The sequence below is a fragment of the Arachis ipaensis genome, chromosome B04 (assembly GCF_000816755.2).
Source record: "Arachis ipaensis cultivar K30076 chromosome B04, Araip1.1, whole genome shotgun sequence".
NCBI lineage: Eukaryota > Viridiplantae > Streptophyta > Magnoliopsida > Fabales > Fabaceae > Arachis > Arachis ipaensis.
Window position 1 is genome coordinate 5,643,377 of NC_029788.2, and position 1,574 is coordinate 5,644,950.

General features: G+C 33.2%; 1 protein-coding gene across 1 annotated transcript; it reads left to right on the forward strand.

Annotated features, from left to right (window-relative positions):
- Window positions 724-1,549, forward strand: LOC107635899 (transcription repressor OFP12-like). Its single transcript, XM_016339448.2, has one exon. The coding sequence runs from the start codon at window positions 865-867 to the stop codon at window positions 1,384-1,386; it is 522 nt and encodes a 173-aa protein (XP_016194934.2). The 5' UTR covers window positions 724-864; the 3' UTR covers window positions 1,387-1,549.

Consider the following 1,574-nt stretch of genomic DNA (forward strand, 5'->3'; position numbering starts at 1 on the left):
AAAATATTAATCCAAAACATTAGCTAATATTAATAAAAAATATAACAACAAATATTTCTCATTTAGAAATTATCTTTAACTTGTTAAAAAATTAGTAAGGACCAACACAATTTCACAATGTATATAAATTTTTAAATGAGCAATATTATATGATCAGTAAATATTATTATTTTTTGTCGGCACTTAGTTAGTAATAATTTGTATACATATTTAGAGAGATTTTGCATATAAGAAAATATATAGTTTACACTCATATTTTACCAGAATTTATACACATAAATTAATACAGTTTGTATTTACATTTTTTAGAATTTATATATATAAATTAATAAAATTTATTTATTAAAAATAATTTAATATATATACTTATCAAATAATGGCTAAAAATACTAAACAGTGTTCGCCCAAAAGTTTCTCATTTCAAATATATGTGAGAATGATTAAGAGGATGTATTACATAATGAAAGGTAGTGTTGGTTGATGCCAGCTCTATATCTAATGAAAATGCATTGATATGAAAATGCACGATGACTTGCAAGTAAGTTGGCAACCATCACAGCAAATTGCAGATTCATGCACTTCATTCCAGTGCTTGTATGCATATATGGATATGGATAACATTATTGACAAAGGAATTGGAAGAGACGCGTTTGCCGCTATGATTCACAAACTTGGATAACCACTATTTCTAACACAACAAGTCAACACGGAGCATCATTTTAAACAGGTAGCACTATAGAGCTAATGCAACAAGGAATATAATACAAGCATGAACAACAATCCCTGTAAAGATATATGATTGATTATCCTTCCATAATTTTAAAGTTCAAAATCCGTGATTTTGTGAAACTGACTCTTTAAATAATGAATATCAGAATGTCCAAGTTTTTCTCTAAACGCCGCCTTCACCTCTGCTTCACGAAACAACACCACCAATCAAGCATGGAGGAAGACGACGACTTGTTCTACTCGTCTTCAGCAGACTCTGACACATGTGATGATGAATTACCACCTCACTTACCATCCGTGATCTCCTCAAAGCGCTTCTTCTTCTCTTCACCAAGCCGCTCCAGCTCCATCATTGATCAGCACATAATTGAGGGAGGAGTGGGAGTCACCAAGCACTCCCTCGACCCCTACATGGATTTCCGGCGTTCCATGCAGGAAATGGTTCATTCCAGGGACACAAAAGACTGCGAGTATCTGCAGCAGCTTCTATTGTGCTACCTTTCTCTCAACCACCCACACACTCATAACTACATCCTCGCTGCCTTCGCTGACCTCCTCCTTCACCTCTTCTCCTCTGACCACCACCACCACCACGCCAGCAACCACTCCTCTTCAGGGCTTCTAATTTCCTCTCAACATAATAATAATAATATTTAATCGTTATTACGACTTCATAAGTTAAGTAAGTTAAATATTTAGTTTAGTTTATCACACAGAATCTAGTTTTACCAAATGATTTTATCTTCTGCATCTTTTGAAACTCATTTGTCAAAATAGTAATATTTCAAAGTTCAAAATGGCTTTTCCTTATTGTTATTATTATTAATTTATTATTTTAAACGCTA